Below are 20,216 nucleotides of genomic sequence, written 5' to 3'. Positions count from 1 at the left end.
TATCTCTTCCTTACAAGTGTCATCCTGCCTATATCTTTCCGCCTCTAGTTCTTCTTCCAAGGGTATTCTCCAATATTCTAAGGAATGCTCGTTTGTCCTGCTGGTAGCTCCAGCATGGCCTCACAGGTTTTGGTATGCGGATCTTGTCCGGATGGCCTCTTGCCAGCTGTGGATTCTTCCGTTAAGACCAGTCTTTCTGTCTCAAGGTTCTTTTTTCCATCAGGATCTCAAAACCTTAATTTTAAGGTGTGGAGTTTGAACGCTTGATTCTTGGTCAAAGAGGTTTCTCTGACTCTGTGATTGATACTATGTGACAGGCTCGTAAATCTGTATCTAGAGAGATATATTATAGAGTCTGGAAGACTTATATTTTTTCAGGATGGTTTAGATAAAGGTTTGTCCGCAAGTTTCTTGAAAGACAAATCTCTGCTCTTTCTGTTCTTTTTCACAGAAGGATTGCTAATCTTCCTGATATTCATTGTTTTGTACAAGCTTTGGTTCGTATAAAACCTGTCATTAAGTCAATTTCTCCTCCTTGGAGTTTGAATTTGGTTCTGGGGGCTCTTCAAGCTCCTCCTTTTGAACCCATGCATTTTTTGGTCATTATATTACTTTCTTGGAAAGTTTTGTTTCTTTTGGCCATCTCTTCTGCCAGAAGAGACTCTGAATTATCTACTCTTTTTTGTAAGTCTCCTTTTCTGATTTTGCATCAGGATAAGGCGGTGCTGCGAACTTCTTTTGAATTTTTTACCTAAGGTTGTGAATTCTAACAACATTTGTAGAGAAATTGTGGTTCCTTCATTATGTCCTAATCCTATAAATTCTAAGGAGAAATCATTGCATTCTTTGGATGCTGTTAGAGCTTTGTAATATTATGTTGAAGCTATTAAGTCTTTCCGAAAGACTTCTAGTCTATTTGTCATCTTTTCCGGTTCTAGAAAAGACCAGAAAGCTTCTGCCATTTCTTTGGCATCTTGGTTGAAATCTTTATTTCATCATGCCTATGTTGAGTCAGGTAACACTCCGCCTCAAAGGATTACAGCTCATTCTACTAAGTTAGTTTCTACTTCCTGGGCGTTTAAGAATGAAGCTTCGGTTGATCAGATTTGCAAAACAGCAACTTGGTCCTCTTTGCATACTTTTACTAAATTCTACCATTTTGATGTGTTTTCTTCTTCTGAAGCAGTTTTTGGTAGAAACGTACTTCAGGCAGTGGTTTCAGTTTGAATCTTCTGCTTATGTTTTTTCATTAAAATTTTTATTCTGGGTGTGGATTATTTTCAGCAGGAATTGGCTGTCTTTATTTTATCCCTCCCTCTCTAGTGACTCTTGTGTGGAAAGATCCACATCTTGGGTAATCAATATCCCATACGTCACTAGCTCATGGACTCTTGCTAATTACATGAAAGAAAACATAATTTATGTAAGAACTTACCTGATAAATTCATTTCTTTCATATTAGCAAGAGTCCATGAGGCCCGCCCTTTTTTGTGGTGGTTTTGATTTTTTTGTATAAAGCACAATTATTCCAATTCCTTATTTTATATGCTTTCGCACTTTTTTCTTATCACCCCACTTCTTGGCTATTCGTTAAACTGAATTGTGGGTGTGGTGAGGGGTGTATTTATAGGCATTTTAAGGTTTGGGAAACTTTGCCCCTCCTGGTAGGAATGTATATCCCATACGTCACTAGCTCATGGACTCTTGCTAATATGAAAGAAATTAATTTATCAGGTAAGTTCTTACATAAATTATGTTTTTCACCTCTGTCCAAGGAGGAGTCTGTACCTATTGCAGTTATACCTCCTGACCATATTATGGCTACCATACGTACTAATGACTTCTCCCTTGGGGGTGAAGTTCCTGGCTGCACAAACCAATGCACCTCCTGAGAAACCTAGTGGTAAGTGCTTTGTTCCTGAGAATCTTCAAACTAAACTATTGCACGCTTACCACTATCCTAAAGCCACAGGTCACCCGGGCAAGAACCAAATTATTTGGTCTTCACTCGACAATTCTGGTGGCCAGGTCTTTGTTCTGATGTTGCCTCCTGCTCAGCCTGTGCACAAAATAAGACTCCTCAACATCTTCCTGTGGGTCTTCTTCAACCTATTGCTAATGGTGAGCATCCTTGGACACATCTTTCCATGGACTTCATTGTCGAGCTCCCTGTTTCCAGTGGCAATACTGTTATCCTAATGGTGGTTGACTGTTTTTCTAAAATGTCAGATTGCATTCCCCTGAAGAAGCTGCCTTCCGCTCAGGAACTTGCTTCAATTTTTGCCCAGGAGGTCTTCCGTTTACATGGGTTACCCAAGGAGATAGTCTCGGACCGGGGTAGCCAGTTTGTCTCCAGATTTTGGCATTCTTTTTGTGCTCAAATGGGGATCAAGCTTTCATTCTCCTCTGCATATCACCCTCAATCCAATGGGGCTGCGGAACGGTCTAATCAAGCTCTGGAACAGTTCCTCCATTGCTATGTCGCAGATCAACACAATAACTTGTCTGAACTGTTACCTTGGGCAGAGTTTGCTCGTAATAGTGCTATTAATGCTTCCCACCAGTTATCCCCGTTCATGGCGAATTATGGGTTCCAACCATCCTTGTTGCCTGATTCATTCATGTCTCAGGGTATTCCGGCTTTGGAGTAGCATTTCCGGCAACTCCGTTCCACATGGGTGCAGATTCAGGATTGCCTTCATCGTTCTATGCGGCGTCAAAAGTTCCAGGCTGATCTTAGGCGTCTGCCTGCGCCTTTCTACCAGGTTGGTGAGAGGGTTTGGCTGTCCTCCCGCAACTTGAAACTTCTGGTGCCTTCCAATAAACTGTCTCCCCGTTATGTTGGTCCTTTTCGAATACTCCAACGGGTCAATCCTGTGGCCTACGCTTTTGACCTTCCTCCTGCAATGCGCATCTCCAATGTTTTTCATGTCTCCCTCTTGAAACCATTGGTTTGTAATCGGTTTACCACTGTTTTCCCTCGTCCCCGTCCTATCTCTGTTGACAACCATGAAGAATATGATGTCAGCAGCATTATTGACTCTCGTATTTCCAGGGGATGCATATAGTATTTGGTTCACTGGAGGGGCTACGGTCCGGAGGAGCGTTCATAGGTTCCCTCCTCTGATGTTCATGCTCCCGCCCTTCTCCGTGCCTTCCATGCCCATTTCCCCAATAAGCCTTTTGTCCTCCCGGGAGGGAGGGGTCGTTGAGGGGAGGGTACTGTCAGGGGTTTTTCCCTGCTTTGTTTGCCATGTGCTGCTGGCAGCCATTTTACTCACCTCTTACTGAATCTGGTGCAGAGTGTCTGATGCTGCTCATTTCCTGCACGCCCTCTTAATACCGGACTGGTGTACATCATCCATGTGAGACAGGTTGCAGTCTCAGTATTGTGATGTCATCACTTATTATTTAAAGGGCCTCTTTTCAGTATGCTTTGCCCTTGCATTATCTCTGACCTGTTTATGAGTTCCTGTGTTCCAGTTCCTGTGTATTACCTGGCTGTCTGACGTCCCTCCTGGTTCCTGATCTCTGGCTTGTTCCTGACTCTGCTGTTCTCCTTGTTCCTGATTCCGGCTCATCTGACTACTTGCTTTGGCTCTTGACTCGGCTCATCTGACTACCAGCTGTGGCTTAAACTCCTGGCTTGATGTTTGACTTGTCGACTTTTTATTATTTTTTGTTATTATTAAAGGTGTGATTATTTTTGCACTTCTCGTCTGTCAAGGACATACTAAAATCAAGTTGGCCCTGTACGCAGACGATTTGCTGATTTTTCTCCAAGATTCAAAAAAATAGTATTCCAATTATTTTGCAAATTCTGGATGACTTCAGCTCCTTTTCTGGGTACAGGATCAACCGTACTAAATCTGAAATATTATGGCTTTATAAAAATAAAATAGTTTAAAAAAGATCCCCTTTTCAGAGGTGAGCACTTATATCAGATATCTTGGTATCAAAGTTAGTAAAAATCCAAATGAATGGTACATGTTGAATTATACACCCCTGTGGGCAGAAATGATCTAACTGGTCAAAAAATTCCTCTCTTACTGTCAGGTAAAGTTAACTTGATAAAAATTATATTTCCAAAAATTCTCTTTTTAATTCCAAGTATTCCTTTATTCATCATTAAGAAAGATGATATATTTGTCAGACAGATCTGTTTAGAATTTCTATGGAACAAAAAAAGGAAAGTGTAGGCTAACACTACACTTCCTAGAGATAAAGGTGGACTGGCTCTCCCCGATTTAGAAGTATACAATCTGGTCTGCATAGGGAAGTTTTGCTCTTGATTGGATCACAGATTCTGATTATTATACGCCCCTGACTATAGACCAACAAATTGCTAAACCCTACTCTTTAAAAGCATTATTACACCTTAATAAGAATAATCTCCCAAAAAAATTAAAAATACAATTTCCACAAAAAAATATCCCATGGTTTAAAATATGCAAGTGTCTGGTGATTGACTCCTCCTTTTCTAAATTCTTGCCTATTGTGGGAAACTCGGAATTCCCTTATGCTCTTAATTCTAGAATTTTTAGAAGTTGGGAAGAGAAGGGTTTGTTATATATGTCACAATTGCAAGATGGTAATTCAAGAATATAATATTCCAAACAAGGAATTCTTTGCTTATTTGCAAATACGTCACTAATTATCTGAAATATCTAGAGATTATTCTAATAGTCATCTGATTGAACCTATTATTAACTTATATAGAATTGAGAAAAAATATATTTCTATTGCTTATAAAACTATTAAGAATCCTCAGGGTCTTGATAATTTATCAAAAATCTCGAACAATTGGCAGGTAAGATGTACAACCCCCCAAGAAGAAGCTATCCATAAAAGTTGTACACTAGTTGATAAAGCTACTATCTTCATAACATGGAGAGAATCACATATACAAATTATGAATAAAATGTATGTTACACCTCACATGAAATCTATATGGGATAAAAGAACATCAAGTTCTTGTAGCAAGTGCAATCTACCTGCAGCGGAAATATATTATTACTTTTGGAAATGTCCTAAATTCCAAAATATTTGGAATAAAATTAACTTCTGGTTTGGAAAATTGAGTGAACAATCCTTTAAGATAAGTGAGGAACGTATATTCTTATTATCTAGTTGTTCAAATAGAAAAATTAATAACAACATCCTTAATATTTTTATTTTAACGGGTAGAAATTTGATTTTGAAACAATGGACTTCCAAGAAAAGTCCTCAATTTGGGGAGTTTAAGCAATTACTTCAAAACCAGATGACCCTTGATCAATATGATACTGCCATTGATTCTGAAAATAGAATTAGATTTTTTCTCTCTATATGTTTGCCGTTGATTAGCTCCCTACCTAAGGAAATCCAAATTGTTTCCTTATTTCGAGATTCGATCTTTCTAGAGGAGGCAATGCTAAGAGGAGATTTACCTAGTTTGTATGAGCTGGGGGAAGAAGAGAGGAAAGTTGTGTAATTTTTTTGTTAAATTTGAATTCCTTTTTTTTTTTTTTGTCTTGGTTTGTTTGTTTGTCTGTCGTGTTTTATGTTGCTAGACTTGCTTTCAAATTTAAAATATTCTAGCAGCATATTTTGATGTAAAAAGTAAATGTATCTTATTTCATATATCTGCAACCTCAGGATCCATATTTTTATCTTTACTGTGTTATAACTAAAATAGGATTGTTTGAATTACACTGTATTTGTATTATGGTCTAAAAAGGTCCTGGGAGATTTACATTGTCATAAATATGTGTTTTGATTTCTTCAGACACCATGCGAGGTGTTCTGAAAAAACAAATGTGAGCTGTTTAATTTTTTTTACACTGTCGGAATGCAAATAAAAATAATAATAAATAAAAAAAAATGGTATTGAGCCAGTTGTTCGTTCCTGTGAGTGCACTTCTCTCTGTATATATATATATATATATATATATATATATATATATATATATATAGAGAGAGAGAGAGAGAGAGAGAGAGAGAGAGAGAGAGAGAGAGAGAGAGAGAGAGAGAGAGAGAGAGAGAGAGAGAGAGAGAGAGAGAGAGAGAGAGAGAGAGAGAGAGAGAGAGAGAGAGAGAGAGAGAGAGAGAGAGAGAGAGAGAGAGAGAGAGAGAGAGAGAGAGAGAGAATTTAATGAATCTATTAAACGGATACTGTTGTTTTTTTATAAAGACTTCAGTGTCCTTAATAAAGTTAATCTTATTGGCATGTGAGTATTTTCTATTTAGTGCAATTGTATTTTCTGGCTGTACTGCACAATGTTGGCTCTCCTTTCCTGAGGTTACATGTTTCAAGAAATAGCAGAGGAGAGAAGGAAGATCGATATATATCCCTGAGGGAATACAGCGCCGCCATATTCCTTTTCTGCAATGTATATACGAGTGTAACACTTTATTTGAATGTATTCATGTTGTTGGTGCACATTTTTTTTTTAACTCTTACTCTTTATGCTAGGACTCTACTCGCCCAAACCAATGGGCACAAAGTTAGTTTGCACCTAAGCAAATGTATTTACTTTTAAATTGTAAAATGCCCACAAATAAGCGTGGGCTTAATGTTGCTTATCGCAACCCGGGCTTTCAATAGTGCGCCACTTGTAATCTATCCCAAAAGTGTAGAACATGTAAGGAGAGTCGCAGGAGAAGTGACAATTAGCACTATCCAATGGAAACCACAAGCAGCAGCTGACTTTGGCAAAACATTGTATCTTTACTCAATAAAAAAAGAAAAATAATTCTAAGTGAAGTACAATACAGACATGTAAAACATGAAAATCGCATTACATACATAGGGCTGGCAAAGAAATAACATCAGGGGGAAAAAAAGACAGTTATGTATGAGAACAAAAGCTTCCTCATTTTTTCAGTTCAATGGGAAAATGAAAGCTAAGGTAAGTGACCCTTTGAAGTAGCTAAATTGTGTGAGGAATGTTTGCCCCATGTGAAAAATAAAAGTGTACTCTAAATCCACATACAATGTAGATACGAGTTAAGGGAGTATCAGTAGGGGGTAGAGAATAGAAAGGGCAACTCTTGAACCCTGTTATTAATGTGTGGAACTCAATATGATAATGACTATATTAAACCATAAGACTAATTATAACTCTATATTATTACAAGTTTTGTTAGGCCTAAAATATCAAACATATTTAACATAGAATGTTTAAGAGCCGACAATGCCATGTTGTGATAGAAAAAGGCAAAGAGCAGGATGTAGGTAGAAGAAAGGCACTGAGGTTGAAATTGCTCAGAGACTGCATTGCATTTGTTTTCTTGACCCGTAACTTGTGTTTATCACAGGATTAACTGTGCAAATTGAAACGTGATTGAAACACTCTTTTGGGTTTTTTAAAAGCTGTGTGTGAACCCTGGATCAGTGGTAAATTCTCCAAATTAAAACTAAAAATAAATATTACAATGTATTTTTAAATGGAAAAAAATAAGTAACATTATTATAGGGGGAGGGCTTGTCTTTTAAATTATGTCAGAGGGGAGGCGCACCGCCTAAGACTTTTTAGACCCCCTGTAGACTGAGGGACACAAGTAATTATTCTTGAGCTTTGAAATTAGTGAAAATGTTTATTACTCCTTAGTAACTCTTGTGCCTTTTAAAAAGTTGATGTTTTGACTATTAATACAATTAGATTATCATAACGAAATATAACGGTAATTAATTGAACAACTGTGTTGCTTATTTAATGATGTGTGTCTAATATAATTGTCAATTATTTTTGTTCTCTTTGGACTCTCTGCTTTGTTTTTGTCACTCCTGCTTTCTGTAGCTGTATCTGCATATGTTTGCATTATTACATCAGTGAGTGAAAAAAGAATAAAATATTTTTCTCTTTATGCCTCTTTGTAGTAACTCCCTCACATATCGGCGTATTTATCATCCGCCCACCCAACCTGGAGATCTGCTGCATGCTGGATTCTTTAAGGGAACCTATGGGAGTCATGGTTTAGAGATAGTCATGCTCAGCTTCCATGGAACAGTGGCCAAGGGGACAAAGATAACAGTGAGTATTACCTGCAGGGGTCAAGTCGAGCGGGAACACATGGGAACAGAGTTCCTGCACTATTTTTGTAGGAGGAACTAAGTTCCCTCTGGACAGAAAACAGAAACCCTTCAGTAAACACTGCTGCTGCTGGTGGGAGGAGCTGGAGCACAGTCTGATTAGAGGGATAGTGAGATCCTCTAGTAATGGGCAGTAACACTTCCTACAATACAGTAAATGCAAGCCTGTTAGTGGTCCTGCTGTGTGATCACTCTGCAATGTGTGTAACTCATGGTGCTTACATTTCTGTGTGGCTTGCGCTGGGGTTATTTAGCTCCCCTCAGCAGAAATAGGACCATTGCACCTTAAGTGGGTGAGACTCTGTGACAGAGGAGGATTCTCAAGCCCAAAGGCAATTATTCAACCCTTCATTGTAATTAATTTGCTTTTATTAGATTAGTGTATAGATTATATACATACAAATACAGTGTGTGTTTGTGTGTGTGTATGTGTGTGTGTGTGTGTGTATATATATATATATATATATATATATATATATATATATATAAACAATATTAATTGTGAGGGGGGGATGGAAATCTTGGTGAGTTCCCACACTTTTTTTGTAGGACTTGACCCCTGACCACCTGGTTGTGTTCTTTGCAGTACTGGTAGCTAAAGTGTACAGCCAGCAGTCACCAACAAAGTCTCTTGATAAATACCATTGGTCCCAGCTGTCCCAGAAACTTGACTAATTTGATTTGAGATCTAAAAATTGCAGTTCCTGATCCAAGCACTTGCTGACATATTTTTTTAAAGTAGGATTTTAGACTGTTACCTAGACCCTAACCCCACACACACCCATATGAACCTTCTTTAACATTTTCCTTATAAGATGGTGTGGGCTATGAAATATTAAAGCTATTTTCTGGGCTCTATCACTATATTTGTTATTTCCAGTGCTGTCCTGGTTGTTGTGCATGGGAACATCTTTAGTTATCTTTAGTGGTTCATTTTATTTATTTATTTTCTTGGTTTAACTTGGTCTATTGGTAATAGTCTTTGGCTGATCAGTTGTTTTTTTTCTTAGCTGTTTAACCTGCATAAAGCTCCACCAAATCATCAGTTATATAGCAGCAAAACTGTCACCCCTGGACCCCCCTGCTCTAAACCATTTTAGCTCATATTTGCCTTATATAAGGGGGGTGCGTGTTGATGTCATGCATCCTGCTAGACGACCAGGGATCATTGTAATACAATTTAATAAATAAAACATTTGGAGAGCATAGAAAGGGGGGGGGGGATTTATACCACATTTTACTCATAAATGTACTGCTTCCACTAAATCCTGCTGCCCTAGGCACAAGCTAGTTGGCCTAGGCATTGAAGGGATAGAAAATCAAAATTGATATGTGCAAGGGTGCATTTCAATTTTTAATAGAAGCATTTTTGCAATATACTTCCATTAGAAAAAATGCTTCTAGTAAAAGTTATTACTGTTTTTCTGTAGCATACACGCATATCCTGTGAGAGCCATGCACCAGTATTCAAACACCACCCATACCTGTTGAAAAAGTTGGCAGTGGTGTGTATTTCTTCTATGAAGACATAATTTGTGTCATAGAAGACACCGCTGACTCACAGGATATGTGAGTATGTTGCATAAAAACAGTAATAACTTTTACTAGAATGAGTTTTGCTAATGGAAGTATATTGCAAAACTGCTTCTATTTCAAATTTAAATGCACCCATGCACTTTTTTGAATTTTGACCTTTCTATCCCTTTAATAAACCTACCCAAGATTGTTACTGCAGAATGTGTGTAAAATGGCAGCTGGTAGGGTGATAAGAAGAATTTAGTAAAGCACATATTTGTCTAATTACCAAACATATTTGTACAGGTACATATCCCTAAATCTGGAACGCTAAAATCCAAACTTATTCTGACATCCAAACATTTTAATATGTTGTTTAAGAATAAGCTTTTTAGAAATTACTTTTTTCCCTGCCTGTAAGTCACAACAGTATTAAAGGGCCATGATACCCAAATGTTGAAACACTTGAAAGTGATGCAGCATAGCTGTAAAAAGTTGAATAGAAAATATCACCTGAACATCTCTATGTAAAAAGGAAAGATATTTTACCTCAAAATGTCCTAAGTATTCCCACCCCATTGTAAAGGACTTTAAGCAGCAAATCAGTATGCCTGTCCTGGGACCGGAAATTGAGCGAGAATTTACCACTGATCCAGGGTTCACACACTCATGTTATTTCCCTATTCAGTTTAAGGAAGTTTACTATGAAATCTCATGAGAGTTAAGTGAAATCTCATGAGATCACAGTAAAAGAGTTCATGACCTCAGCACTGTTGATGCTGATTGACTGCAATTCATTTCTTAATTTTTTTTTTTTTTTTTAAATGTTTACTTGCAGCTGGGCTGTAACTGAAAGATAACTTTTTACACAGAAATTACTCTGGTGAGCTGAGGAGATTGTGAGGTAAAATATCTTTCTTTTTTACATAGAGATGCTCAGGTGATATTTTCCTGTCAGCTTTTTACGGTTATTTAGCATATGAGTATTATATCCCTTTAACAATAATATAAAAGTACCTTTAGGTTGCATGTATAAGCTTTATTATGACATTTAAATATTGCCTAAATGATATTGTTGTTTACACTTGGTCCCAGCCTCTCCCCTAACCGTCCCATTTTAAAGATGGAAATATTCTAAAAGCCAAACCTTTTCTGGTCCCAAGCAGTTTGTATAAAGGGTTTTCTACCTGTACAATTTTAGCACATGATCATAAAAAGGAGTAACTTGTTGACAAAAGCTTTGTGCATTTACAGATAATTATTTTATATATGCTTTGTATAGCTTCTTTTAACCTTTGCTATTTGGTTACATTTGTATGTAGGGAGACCCCAATGTCCCAGCCGGCCAGCAGACACTTGAAATCGACCTTACAAGGCCTATAAATCTCCCTAATGTGGAGCAGCTACGCAATTTTGAGGAGCTTTCTCGACTTATTCTGGATGCCCAGGCTCAGATACAGAGAGAGCAACAGCAGGTGGAACAAGCAGAAGAAGGAGGGAGAGGCGCTGAATATCTGCAAGCTTCTGTGCACGTGCCACAGTCAGAGGAGGAAGCCGCTAATGGAATGGCTGAAGAAGAAGGTGAAGACCTTCAGCCCCCCGGCATGCAGTCGTTTGTACTTCCAGTGGATGTGATGGCTCGAAATGAAGAATATCCTCGTAGCTGCAAAATGTGGTAAGATTTTAGATTTTAAAGGGATTTGAAACCCCAAAATTTTCTTTAGTAATTCAGACACTGCATACAATTTAAAAAAAAAAAGTTTTCTATTTTCTTCTGTTATCCCATTTGCTTCGTTCCCATGGTATTCTTTGTTGAAGAGATACCTAGGTAGGGGTCTGAAACACTCTGTGGCCAGAAATAGTGCAGCCATTTAGTGCTCTTGCAAATGAATAAAATTCTTGCAAAACTGCTGTCGTATTTTGAGCTAGACACGTGCACACTCCTGAGCTTACGTCTCTGCTTTTCAACAAACTATACCAAGAGAACTAAGAAAATTTGATAATAGAAGTAAATTAGAAAGTTACATGCTCTATCTGAATCATGAAATTAACATTTTGGATTTCATGCCCCTTTTAAAGTATTTGGCTGTGTGATACATTTCATAAATAGAACTCTGGAAGTCTTTTGGTGCTATGAAACTCCAGACATAACCAGAGAGATCAATTTATATGGAAAAATAACCCAAACGGAAAATCTTGTTTCATCAGTTGATCTTTAAGTGCGTAAAAATTGGACTTCATAATGATTGATCATTTATGATCATTTTATTGCAATTTATCTATTATCTATGTATTGCAATCTATGTATGGATAACAAAAAGAAAATTACTAAGATTCAAAAGTATGTATCAAACATGCCCCATAACCTATCATTTAGAACATTTTTGCAGAATGAAAGAACGCGACAATCAACAACAACAAAAAAGCTAAAAATCTAAATAAAAAAAAAAGGATTATTATTGGTTATGTGTAAAACGCCAACAGACTCCGCAGCGCAGACAGAAGGCACTTAGAATACTACTAATTACTAACCTATAAATCCATACAAATGGATCTGCACCACGGATATGTGTAAAAATGAAGTTGGATAATTATTGCCAGATATTTACATTGATCAAATACCTTGTCCCATAATACTCCAGCAAAAGACTGTTATGGGTTTACTCATAAATTGAAAGCAAGAGTTGCCATTGACTTCATGTGAGTGACTTTCTGCCGTCACAGCCTCGTCACAAGATTCTTGTGTGATTGTTCGCTTTCCCTATAGCCACTAGTGATAATATGAAAACAAATGTGTAAATGTGTTTATCAGAAGTATAAATACCATCTTAGTAAAAAAAAAATATTTTGCATTTGCTGTGAGGCATCAAAAAAAGATCAGCTATCTGTATAAAACATGTGCAAGCTCCTCTTGATTTGGTTTGTTACCAGTGTCCCTTGGTGACTTTATAGCTTTATAATACAATTGACCATTGACTTAGATGAACCCCCTAGAACATAACTTTAATCCCTCTATAGTTCTCTTGTGCGTCGGCTGGTTTATGCAGGTTCGTCCTCGACTATGCGCACATTGGGTTTTTTGGTGCGCTAAATTCTCTATAGATGTTTTTTTCTTTTCACGAGCGTTAATTCTTTCTGATGAGCGTTATCTGCACTTTGGATGTTATGTTAATGCTTTGTTTTGGGGTTCGGCTTAGCGTGCATTGTACCTGTGTGTTTTTTTAGGAGAGGGTGACTCCCATTCCTCAAGAGCTTTTTAAGGGGTTTATAGTGTTTATTGTATTGTGTTGCCATATGCTATAATGGAGCAGTCTAATTTTGTCCCTAAATATACCAGAGAGTCTCCCCTGAACACCTTCTATCATTGTAAGATGTGCTTATTGTAAAAAAAACTGAGGTGCCTTCTCCAGCTCATTTATGTGTCTCATGTTTAGAATTATTAATGCAATCAGAGCAACCTAATTCTGTTTCTTTGGGTATTAATACACCTTCTGTTTGTTCATTACAGCAGAATATTGATATTGTTTCACCTACTAGGAACATTTTTATCAAGTCTGCCGTTTCTGAGGTGCTGGCTGCTCTCCCGCCTTCAAACAATTGTAAAAGGTCAGTTCAGACTTTACCTTCTACAAGTTCTAAGTTCCCTGAATCCAGGGATATTGTTATGTCTTCAGATGGTGACGTTTCCTCGGGTAATGAGGAATCTTTAACTGATGTTGAACCTGATATTTCCTCTCTTTTGTTTAAAGTTGAACATATTTTAGGGCTTAAAGATCCTAAAGTTTCTGATGATAAACTTTGTAATCTTTTAAATTCAGTTTTTAAGACTTGTTAATCTCCCTGAGGTTTTCCCTATTCCTAATGCTGTCTCTGACATTATTTTCTATGGAATAGTCTAAGCCAGGTAAATTATTTACTCCTTCTGCAAGGTTTTTAAAGTTTTATCCTTTACCTGCTGCTAATATTTATTTGTGGGAAACCGTTTCCAAGGTGGATGGGGCCATTTCCACTCTGGCTAAACGTACTACTACCTTTGGAAGACAGTACTTTTTTTTTTTTTTTAAAGACCCTTTAGATAAAAAAAATTAGAGTCTTTTCATAGAAGGACTTTTTTTTTTCAAGCAGGGTATTTGCTCAGGCCAGCTGTTTACATTGCTGATGTGGCTGCTGCTTCTACTTAAAGGTTGTCTAGTCTTTCAGAACAGTATTCTGACGACTCTGCTAGTGCAAATCTTTTGGGTTTACAGAAGAGTAGCAGCTCTTTTGTGATGCTGTATTTGATATTAGGAGGATTAATGTCAAAAGCATGTCTGGCAGTCCTTGTCAGGAGAGCCTTATGGCTTAAATCCTGGTCTGCTGATCTGGTGTCATAATCCAGATTATTGTATCTTTCCTTTCAGGGAAATAAGTTGTTTGGTTCTTATTTAGATTCTATAATATCTACTGTTACTGGGGGTAAAGGGGGGTTTTCTTCCTCAAGACAAAGTCTAGAGGGAAAGCTAAAGTTTCTAATAGTTTTCGCTTCTTTTGTCGGAATAAGAAACAAAAGGTTGACTCCTCTATTTTAGAAGCAAGGCAGCCCTGGCTCAGTTTGGAGACCTAGTGCTAACTGGAAAACGTCAAAGAAGGGTAAGAAATCTATCCCTACTACCAAAACTGAATGAAGGAGTGGCCTCTGATCCAGAAATTCTGGTAGGGGGCAGATTAAGCCTCTTTCAGGAGGCTTGGTTGCAGTCTGTTCCAGATCCCTGGGTTCTGAATATTGTCTCTCAGGGATATCGAATAGGATTCATAACAAAGCTATGGGAGTGTTTTGTCCAGTTACTTTGCAGGAACAGGGGATGGGATTTTATTCAAATCTCTTCATTATTTCAAAGAAGGGAGGTACTATCATACCAGTTCTGGATCTGAAAGCTCTGCACAAGTTTGTAAGGAATCAATCTTTCAAAATAGAAACAATTCGGACTATTCTGCCTTCTGTTCAGCAAGGTCAGTTTATGTCCACAATAGATTTAAAGGATGCTTACCTTCATATTCCAGTTCTCAAAGAACATTTCCAGTTTCCAAACTTAGTATGTTTCAGATGGGAGGGGTTTTATTTGGCTCTCGGGTTTTGGGAATCTTTGCCTCCTCCTAGTGGTAGAGAAGAGTATGCAATGGATTAAATTAATTTATCAGGTAAGCATAAATGATGTTTTCATATATTTGTTTATTTCTTTCATGTAATTAGCAAGAGTCCATGAGCTAGTGACGTATGGGATATACATTCCTACCAGGAGGGGCAAAGTTTCCCAAACCTCAAAATGCCTACAAATACACCCCTCACCACACCCACAAATCAGTTTTTACAAACTTTGCCTCCTATTGAGGTGGTGAAGTAAGTTTGTGCTAGATTCTACGTTGATATGCGCTCCGCAGCAGGTTGGAGCCCGGTTTTCCTCTCAGCGTGTAGTGAATGTCAGAGGGATGTGAGGAGAGTATTGCCTGTTTGAATTCAATAATCTCCTTCTACGGGGTCTATTTCATAGGTTCTCTGTTATCGGTCGTAGAGATTCATCTCTTACCTCCCTTTTCAGATCGACGATATACTCTTATATATATACCATTACCTCTGCTGATTTTCGTTTCAGTACTGGTTTGGCTTTCTACAAACATGTAGATGAGTGTCCTGGGGTAAGTAAGTCTTATTTTCTGTGACACTCTAAGCTATGGTTGGGCACTTTTTTAATAAAGTTCTAAATATATGTATTCAAACATTTATTTGCCTTGACTCAGGATGTTCAACATTCCTTATTTTCAGACAGTCAGTTTCATATTTGGGATAATGCACTTGAATCAATTATTTTTCTTACCTTAAATATTTGACTTTTTTCCCTATTTTTCTTGGCGCTGACTTTTTTGGCGCAAAAAATAAATAAATAAATAAAATAAAATCTTTTCTGTTTCCGGCGTCATACGTGTCACCGGAAGTTGCGTCATTTTTGACGTGGCGTCATTTTTGGCGCCAAAAGCATTTAGGCGCCAAATAATGTGGGCGTCTTATTTGGCGCTAAAAAAATATGGGCGTCGCTTTTGTCTCCACATTATTTAAGTCTCATTTTTCTTTGCTTCTGGTTGATAGAAGCTTGTTCCTTGGCATTTTTTCCCATTCCTGAAACTGTCATTTAAGGAATTTGATCAATTTTGCTTTATATGTTGTTTTTTCTCTTACATATTGCAAGATGTCTCACGTTGCATCTGAGTCAGAAGATACTTCAGGAAAATCGCTGTCTGGTGCTGGAACTACCAAAGCTAAGTGTATCTGCTGTAAACTTTTGGTAGCTGTTCCTCCAGCTGTTGTTTGTATTAATTGTCATGACAAACTTGTTAATGCAGATAATATTTCCTTTAGTAATGTACCATTACCTGTTGCAGTTCCATCAACATCTAATGTTCAGAATTTTCCTGATAACATAAGAGATTTTGTTTCTGAATCCATCAAGAAGGCTATGTCTGTTATTCCTCCTTCTAGTAAACATAAAAAATCTTTTAAAACTTCTCTTTATACAGATGAATTTTTAAATGAACATCATCATTCTGATTCTAATGACTCTTCTGGTTCAGAGGATTCTGTCTCAGAGGTTGATGCTGATAAATCTTCATATTTATTTAAAATGGAATTTATTCGTTCTTTACTTAAAGAAGTACTAATTGCTTTAGAAATTGAGGATTCTGGTCCTCTTGATACTAAATCTAAACGTTTAGATAAGGTCTTTAAATCTCCTGTGGTTATTCCAGAAGTTTTTCCTGTTCCTGGTGCTATTTCTGAAGTAATTTCCAGAGAATGGAATAATTTGGGTAATTCATTTACCCCTTCTAAACGTTTTAAGCAATTATATCCTGTGCCGTCTGACAGATTAGAATTTTGGGACAAAATCCCTAAAGTTGATGGGGCTATTTCTACCCTTGCTAAACGTACTACTATTCCTACGTCAGATGGTACTTCGTTTAAGGATCCTTTAGATAGGAAAATTGAATCCTTTCTAAGAAAAGCTTATCTGTGTTCAGGTAATCTTCTTAGACCTGCTATATCATTGGCTGATGTTGCTGCAGCTTCAACTTTTTGGTTGGAAACTTTAGCGCAACAAGTAACAGATCATGATTCTCATAATATTATTCTACTTCTTCAACATGCTAATAATTTTATCTGTGATGCCATTTTTGATATTATCAGAGTTGATGTCAGGTTTATGTCTCTAGCTATTTTAGCTAGAAGAGCTTTATGGCTTAAAACTTGGAATGCTGATATGTCTTCTAAATCGCCTCTACTTTCCATTTCTTTCCAGGGTAACAAATTATTTGGTTCTCAGTTGGATTCTATTATCTCAACTGTTATTAGTGGGAAAGGAACTTTTTTACCACAGGATAAAATATCTAAGGGTAAAAACAGGGCTAATAATAGTTTTCGTTCCTTTCGTTTCAACAAAGAACAAAAACCTGATCCTTCATCCTCAGGAGCAGTTTCAGTTTGGAAACCATCTCCAGTCTGGAATAAATCCAAGCCTTCTAGAAAAGCAAAGCAAGCTTCTAAGTCCACATGAAGGTGCGGCCCTCATTCCAGCTCAGCTGGTAGGGGGCAGGTTACGTTTTTTCAAAGAAATTTGGATCAATTCTGTTCACAATCTTTGGATTCAGAACATTGTTTCAGAAGGGTACAGAATTGGTTTCAAGATAAGACCTCCTGCAAAGAGATTTTTTCTTTCCCGTGTCCCAGTAAATCCAGTGAAAGCTCAAGCATTTCTGAAATGTGTTTCAGATCCAGAGTTGGCTGGAGTAATTATGCCAGTTCCAGTTCTGGAACAGGGGCTGGGGTTTTATTCGAATCTCTTCATTGTACCAAAGAAGGAGAATTCCTTCAGACCAGTTCTGGATCTAAAAATATTGAATCGTTATGTAAGGATACCAACGTTCAAAATGGTAACTGTAAGGACTATCTTGCCTTTTGTTCAGCAAGGGCATTATATGTCCACAATAGATTTACAGGATGCATATCTGCATATTCCGATTCATCCAGATCATTATCAGTTCCTGAGATTCTCTTTTCTGGACAAGCATTACCAGTTTGTGGCTCTGCCGTTTGGCCTAGCTACAGCTCCAAGAATTTTTACAAAGGTTCTCGGTGCCCTTCTGTCTGTAATCAGAGAACAGGGTATTGTGGTATTTCCTTATTTGGACGATATCTTGGTACTTGCTCAGTCTTTACATTTAGCAGAATCTCATACGAATCGACTTGTGTTGTTTCTTCAAGATCATGGTTGGAGGATCAATTCACTAAAAAGTTCATTGATTCCTCAGACAAGGGTAACCTTTCTGGGTTTCCAGATAGATTCAGTGTCCATGACTCTGTCTTTGACAGACAAGAGACGTCTAAAATTGATTTCAGCTTGTCGAAACCTTCAGTCACAATCATTCCCTTCGGTAGCCTTATGCATGGAAATTCTAGGTCTTATGACTGCTGCATCGGACACGATCCCCTTTGCTCGTTTTCACATGCGACCTCTTCAGCTCTGTATGCTGAATCAATGGTGCAGGGATTACACGAAGATATCTCAACTAATATCTTTAAAACCGATTGTACGACACTCTCTAACGTGGTGGACAGATCACCATCGTTTAATTCACGGGGCTTCTTTTGTTCTTCCGACCTGGACTGTAATTTCAACAGATGCAAGTCTTACAGGTTGGGGAGCTGTGTGGGGATCTCTGACGGCACAAGAAGTTTGGGAATCTCAGGAGGTGAGATTACCGATCAATATTTTGGAACTCCGTGCAATTTTCAGAGCTCTTCAGTCTTGGCCTCTTCTGAAGAGAGAATCGTTCATTTGTTTTCAGACAGACAATGTCACAACTGTGGCATACATCAATCATCAAGGAGGGACTCACAGTCCTCTGGCTATGAAAGAAGTATCTCGAATTCTGGTTTGGGCGGAATCCAGCTCCTGTCTAATCTCTGCGGTTCATATCCCAGGTATAGACAATTGGGAAGCGGATTATCTCAGTCGCCAAACGTTGCATCCGGGCGAATGGTCTCTTCACCCAGAGGTATTTCTTCAGATTGTTCAAATGTGGGAGCTTCCAGAAATAGATCTGATGGCGTCTCATCTAAACAAGAAACTTCCCAGGTATCTGTCCAGATCCCAGGATCCTCAGGCGGAAGCAGTGGATGCATTATCACTTCCTTGGAAGTATCATCCTGCCTATATCTTTCCGCCTCTAGTTCTTCTTCCAAGAGTAATCTCCAAGATTCTGAAGGAATGCTCGTTTGTTCTGCTGGTAGCTCCGGCATGGCCTCACAGGTTTTGGTATGCGGATCTTGTCCGGGTGGCCTCTTGCCATCCGTGGACTCTTCCGCTAAGACCAGACCTTCTGTCGCAAGGTCCTTTTTTCCATCAGGATCTCAAATCCTTAAATTTAAAGGTATGGAGATTGAACGCTTGATTCTTGGTCAAAGAGGTTTCTCTGACTCTGTGATTAATACTATGTTACAGGCTCGTAAAACTGTATCTAGAGAGATATATTATAGAGTCTGGAAGACTTATATTTCTTGGTGTCTTTCTCATCATTTTTCTTGGCATTCTTTTAGAATTCCTAGAATTTTACAGTTTCTTCAGGATGGTTTAGATAAAGGTTTATCCGCAAGTTCTTTGAAAGGACAAATCTCTGCTCTTTCTGTTCTTTTTCACAGAAAGATTGCTAATCTTCCTGATATTCATTGTTTTGTACAAGCTTTGGTTCGTATAAAACCTGTCATTAAGTCAATTTCTCCTCCTTGGAGTTTGAATTTGGTTCTGGGGGCTCTTCAAGCTCCTCCTTTTGAACCCATGCATTCATTGGACATTAAATTACTTTCTTGGAAAGTTTTGTTCCTTTTGGCGATCTCTTCTGCCAGAAGAGTCTCTGAATTATCTGCTCTTTCTTGCGAGTCTCCTTTTCTGATTTTTCATCAGGATAAGGCGGTGTTGCGAACTTCTTTTGAATTTTTCCCTAAGGTTGTGAATTCCAACAACATTAGTAGAGATATTGTGGTTCCCTCATTATGTCCTAATCCTAAGAATTCTAAGGAGAAATCGTTGCATTCTTTGGATGTTGTTAGAGCTTTGAAATATTATGTTGAAGCTACTAAGTCTTTCCGAAAGACTTCTAGTCTATTTGTTATCTTTTCTGGTTCTAGAAAAGGCCAGAAAGCTTCTGACATTTCTTTGGCATCTTGGTTGAAATCTTTAATTCATCATGCCTATGTCGAGTCGGGTAAAACTCCGCCTCAAAGGATTACAGCTCATTCTACTAGGTCAGTTTCTACTTCCTGGGCGTTTAGGAATGAAGCTTCGGTTGATCAGATTTGCAAAGCAGCAACTTGGTCCTCTTTGCATACTTTTACTAAATTCTACCATTTTGATGTATTTTCTTCTTCTGAAGCAGTTTTTGGTAGAAAAGTACTTCAGGCAGCGGTTTCAGTTTGAATCTTCTGTTTATGTTTTTCATTAAACTTTATTTTGGGTGTGGATTATTTTCAGCAGGAATTGGCTGTCTTTATTTTATCCCTCCCTCTCTAGTGACTCTTGCGTGGAAAGATCCACATCTTGGGTAG

At 37.9% G+C, this 20,216-nt stretch overlaps 1 protein-coding gene across 3 annotated transcripts in view; it reads left to right on the top strand.

The window, feature by feature from the left end:
- Positions 1-20,216, top strand: part of FBXO31 (F-box protein 31) — a 208,460-nt gene that overhangs the window by 159,762 nt on the left and 28,482 nt on the right. For all 3 annotated transcript variants that reach the window (XM_053701143.1, XM_053701133.1, XM_053701153.1), the window contains 2 exons: positions 7,862-8,015; positions 10,912-11,264. In XM_053701143.1, the coding sequence (XP_053557118.1) occupies positions 7,862-8,015; positions 10,912-11,264 (507 nt within the window). The remainder of the gene's footprint in view (positions 1-7,861; positions 8,016-10,911; positions 11,265-20,216) is intronic.

This window comes from Bombina bombina, chromosome 1 (assembly GCF_027579735.1).
Source record: "Bombina bombina isolate aBomBom1 chromosome 1, aBomBom1.pri, whole genome shotgun sequence".
Classification (NCBI taxonomy): Eukaryota; Metazoa; Chordata; class Amphibia; order Anura; family Bombinatoridae; genus Bombina; species Bombina bombina.
Note: the sequence above shows the minus strand (reverse complement) of the source record. Positions and strands in the feature narration are given on the sequence as shown.